The following is a 4,683-nucleotide window of genomic DNA, read 5'->3' as shown; positions in this document are numbered from 1 at the left end:
TAAGTAGTTTTTGATAAACTCAAGAGATTATTTAAGGAGCAAACAAAGCTAGCTATTGTTGATATACAGGCCGAGTTATATGAAAAAAAAAAAAAATTTAGGTATTAATCATAAAATCACTAACATATAGGGTGTTATTTAAAAATTTCTTTATATAATTCTGGATACTCGGAGCTTTTTAATCTCCCTCTCCTTTTTTCTCACTTCCCAAATATTAAATAAACAAAACTCTCTTATAGTCTTCTCTCTCTCTCTCTCTCTCTCAAAACTTTCCACCTCTCGCATCTGTATTCCACTTCCCTTTCTCCCACTTCCCCCTTTTTTTTTTCCCACTCGTTCTCTCTATAGATTTCTCCAAAAGCTCTCAGTTTTTTTTCTTTCCTACCAAATCTCGGCCTATAAAGCTTGTAAAGCTCTCTAAGTAATCTCTCTCCGGTCAACATTAGTTTATCCGCCCTTGCTTCCCAACCCCCTCCGGACTTATCCCCGAATAAGAACCTCTTTATCCGTCCCCCTATCCACCATTCCGCTTCCCCTATCCCTTCCAGCTTCCTTCTCCTCAAGAAGAGCCTTCTTCTCTCCACTGCTTAGGGTTTCGACTTTCGGCTCTTGGTGATGGACCGAGAAGAAGAGGAGGATCTCGCCCTCTCCAGCCTCATGGCGGCGCGGCGATCTCTTCGCGTGGGGTTGGAGAAGTCTCGCGCGCTGGGATCCGCAATCGCCCGCGCCGGCCCTAGGCTGGACGAGATCCAGCAGCGGCTACCGTCGTTGGAGGCGGCGGTCCGCCCGATCCGTGCTGACTCCGCCGCACTGGCGGCCGTCGGGGGCCACATCGACCGCGCCGTCGGCCCCGCCGCCGCGGTACTCAAGGTGTTCGATGCCGTCCACGGCCTCGAGAGGCCTCTCCTCTCCGATCCCGGTGGAGATCTCGCCGCGTACCTCGCGCTCGTCACGCGGCTCGAGGAGGCGCTACGGTTCCTCTCCGACAACTGCGCCCTCGCCGTCCAGTGGTTGGAGGATATCGTGGAGTACCTCGCGGACAACTCCCTCGCCGACCCTCGCTTCCTCTCGCAGCTCAACCAGTCCCTCTCCGCTCTCAAGAACTCGACCTACCCTCTCGATGGCGGCCTCCTCTCCGCCGCGCTCGATAAGATCGAATCCGAGTTCCGCCGGCTTCTCGCCGACCACTCCACCCCTCTGCCCATGCAATCCGATTCCGATGTAGTCGCGATCGCGCCATCCCCGCTGCCCGTCGCCGTCGTCCACAAGCTCTCGGCGATTCTTGATCGCATGGCTGCCAACGGCCGCCTGGATCGGTGTGTCGCCGCCTATGTCGACGTCCGTGTCTCCAACGTCCACGCCAGCCTCGGCGCCCTCGGGCTCGATTACCTTGAGGAAGTCTGCGATGATGCACAGAGGCTCGGTCCTTACGTCGAGCGGTGGGGCCGCCACCTCGAGTTCGCCGTCAAGCACCTCTTCGAGGCCGAGTACAAACTATGCCTCGAGGTGTTCGAGCGCGTGGGGCCGGCGGAAACTGGTGCTGCGTGCTTCGCTGAGGTTGCGGCCCAGGCAGGGATACTTGCCTTCCTCCGGTTTGGGCGGACGGTTGCGGACGCCAAGAAGGACCCCATCAAGCTTCTGCGCCTCTTGGACATCTTCAACTCATTGAACAAACTGAGATTGGACTTCAACCGCCTCTTTGGCGGGAAGGCGTGCGCCGAGATCCAGAGCAGCACGCGGGACCTGATCAAAAGGGTTGTTGACGGTGCGTGCGAGATATTTGCGGAGCTTCTTGTGCAGGTGGAGCTCCAGAGGCATTCGCCGCCACCGGCCAATGGCGGTGTCCCTAGGCTAGTCAGCTTTATCACGGAGTACTGCAACCGGCTCCTTGGCGAGGACTACCGGCCTGTGCTGACCCAAGTCTTAATCATTCACCGGAGCTGGAAGAAGGAGAGGTTTCAGGAGAGGGTGTTGACGGATGCAATCTTGAAGATAATTGATGCCGTCGAGGCCAACTTCGAGGCTTGGTCAAAGGGCTACGAGGATGTTACTCTTTCGTACCTTTTCATGATGAACACACATTGGCATTTCTTCAAACAGTTGAAAGGGACAAAGCTTGGTGAATTGTTGGGAGATGCCTGGTTGAAGGAGCATGAGCAGTACAAGGACTACTACACTGCTGTTCTGTTGAGGGAGAGCTGGGGAAAGCTCCCTTCTTTGCTCAGTAGAGAAGGCCTAATCTTATTCTCTGGGGGAAGGGCCACAGCGCGTGACTTGGTGAAGAAACGGCTGAAGGCATTCAATGCGTCCTTTGATGAGATGTATCAAAAGCAGTCAAATTGGGTTGTATCGGATAAGGATTTGAGGGAAAAGACATGCCATCTAGTGGTACAGGCGATCGTGCCAGTATACCGAAGCTATATGCAAAATTATGGACCTCTGGTGGAGCAGGATGCTAGTGCAAGCAAGTATGCTAAGTATACACCAGATAACTTGGAGAAGATGCTTGAATCACTCTTTCAGCATAGACCCAATAAGTCTACGAGCTTCACGGTTAGGCACTCAAATGGAACAGTGAATGGTGTGCTGTCGAGCCCGTATCGTTCAGCTCCAACAGTGGTGTGACTGAACCTTTCCACAGGTTAACTGGGCATTTCCATGGGGGCACTGTCAATCCAAAATTGATGCTAAAATTTTGGGATTATGCAATATACAGATATTCAAGAGGTGGCATGGGTTATTGGCCTTCAAAATCGTTTCAAATGTTTCTTTATTTTGGGCTAGCGGATATGAGAACTACTATACTGGACTCAAGTCACAGACTCTCAGATCCTAGGAACGATTGCAACATGTGCATAGGCTTCTCTAAGAGGGGATGCTATTGATAAGGATGATGGGTTGTTTCATCAGCATATCTGGTACAGGCCAACTTCCCCTCCTACAAGCCATCTTTTTCCCTCTTATTTTGATAGCTCCTTTCCCACACTCTTTCATTGTAGAGGCTTTTAGGATGGAAAATACAACATGTGTTAGGTGATCTTAGATATATATATATTATATATATATAAAGCTCCTATATATAGGTACATATGGAGCTTTTGCATTATCTCTTTGTTGTTTTGTTCATCAATGTGTAGCTTTACTAAGAAGCAATTATTTGTTGTGAAAATGAAGTTCTGAAACTGCTATCAACTGACATAGCTAGAATAAATTTGTGTACTTTTTCACTAACAATTTCAATAGCTCTCTTGTCCTTAACACAAAGTGGTGACTGCATTCTTTCTTATTGCTAATTTGTAATTTGATTCATAATTGCATCTTTAAGTGTTTCTCTTACCTTTTTATTAGCTTAAATGATTTGTACAACATCAAATAGGTCATGTGGCTTGTGGACATGTAGAATATTCCAGGTGCCCATCCCGAACTGATCCTTAGGAGATAGCCAGTTGAAGAAAAGTGCAAAATTTCGAAGCTATATTGGATAGGAATATTACTTAAGGTACTGGAGAAGTAAAATACAATCATCAAGGGAAAGACCTTTTGTTTGTGTTAGAATTGAGCACCTCTTTTCTCTCTACATAGATGTATCAGCATAAACTTCACTTCTCTATGTCCATTCTTATATGTTAGGGCTAAATAATAAAGTTTCTTATGGAGGACCAGATTAATACAACTTGCACATTATTCTTTATACGTTAAACCAAGATACGGGAGGTAAAACTTTCACAATTTTCTTTTATCTCTTTTACTATTTTTTTTTCTTGAGAATATTGGACCAAAACATAAATCTACCAAAAGGGGTTTATCCAATAAGTTTTAACTACCATTCATACTAATTTCCTACCTAGTACTAGTAGTTCTCCCCTTCTACCTTACTTCCCTTTCCATATCCATTGACTCTTAGTCCTACCCATCTTTTTTTTTTACAGGATGTTGCTGAAAATTGTGATCATCCAATAAATGGTAAGTACCACTGATGTGGATAGTGGATACACAAGTACAGCGAAAGCTGATTATTTTGGCATGTGTCGCATGAACCTTTTTGTTGAAGGTTTCACATTTATGAATTTTGAAATGTATTCATCTATTTGAAAGCAACCTCCTCGGAAATAAGGATAAGGTTGCACACATCACACCTCCTCAAATCCCACAAGCCTCATGTGCTAGACTGTGTTATTATATGTTCTCACACTAACTATAAGGTTTCATGCACCTAGCCATCTACAATGTAGAAAATCCATCTGACGGATGGATAACTGAGATCCTTTTTCTGGAGAGAGAATTTTCTATTAGTCATTCTATCTCGATAAGGCTTTTAACAAATTATCTGCAGGGTATATTTATGTCTATTCTTGTTTCAACATTAACTTTTTTTGTGTATTGGAATTACATTTTGGGATGGTGATAATATAATAGTTCTCCTACTGAGTGTTGAGTATCTAAATTTCTTAGGAGTTGTTTCTTCTTTCGTCTTAAAGAAATAGTAAGATGACAACAATAAAGGGAAAGTTGCTTTCTTCTTCACAAGGCTGTGACATACTGGCATTTATAAATGGATGTCTGAACCCCCTCTATGCAAGAATTAGAATATTGGACGAACAAGAGAATTGATAAAAATAACTTGAAATGACACCTTTGACATTTTCATGTATAAGCGACAGTTCTAATATATCTACTTACGCA

At 45.5% G+C, this 4,683-nt stretch overlaps 1 protein-coding gene across 1 annotated transcript; it reads left to right on the top strand.

The window, feature by feature from the left end:
- Positions 1–259: 259 nt before the first annotated feature.
- Positions 260–4,280, top strand: LOC140760217 (exocyst complex component EXO70A1-like). The gene is made up of 2 exons (XM_073097077.1): positions 260–2,918; positions 3,930–4,280. The coding sequence occupies exon 1, from the start codon at positions 616–618 to the stop codon at positions 2,623–2,625; it is 2,010 nt and encodes a 669-aa protein (XP_072953178.1). The 5' UTR covers positions 260–615; the 3' UTR covers positions 2,626–2,918; positions 3,930–4,280.
- The last annotated feature ends 403 nt before the right edge of the window (positions 4,281–4,683 follow it).

The sequence above is a fragment of the Typha angustifolia genome, chromosome 5, assembly GCF_048772165.1.
Source record: "Typha angustifolia cultivar Huaian chromosome 5, ASM4877216v1, whole genome shotgun sequence".
Taxonomy (NCBI): Eukaryota; Viridiplantae; Streptophyta; class Magnoliopsida; order Poales; family Typhaceae; genus Typha; species Typha angustifolia.
Note: the sequence above shows the minus strand (reverse complement) of the source record. Positions and strands in the feature narration are given on the sequence as shown.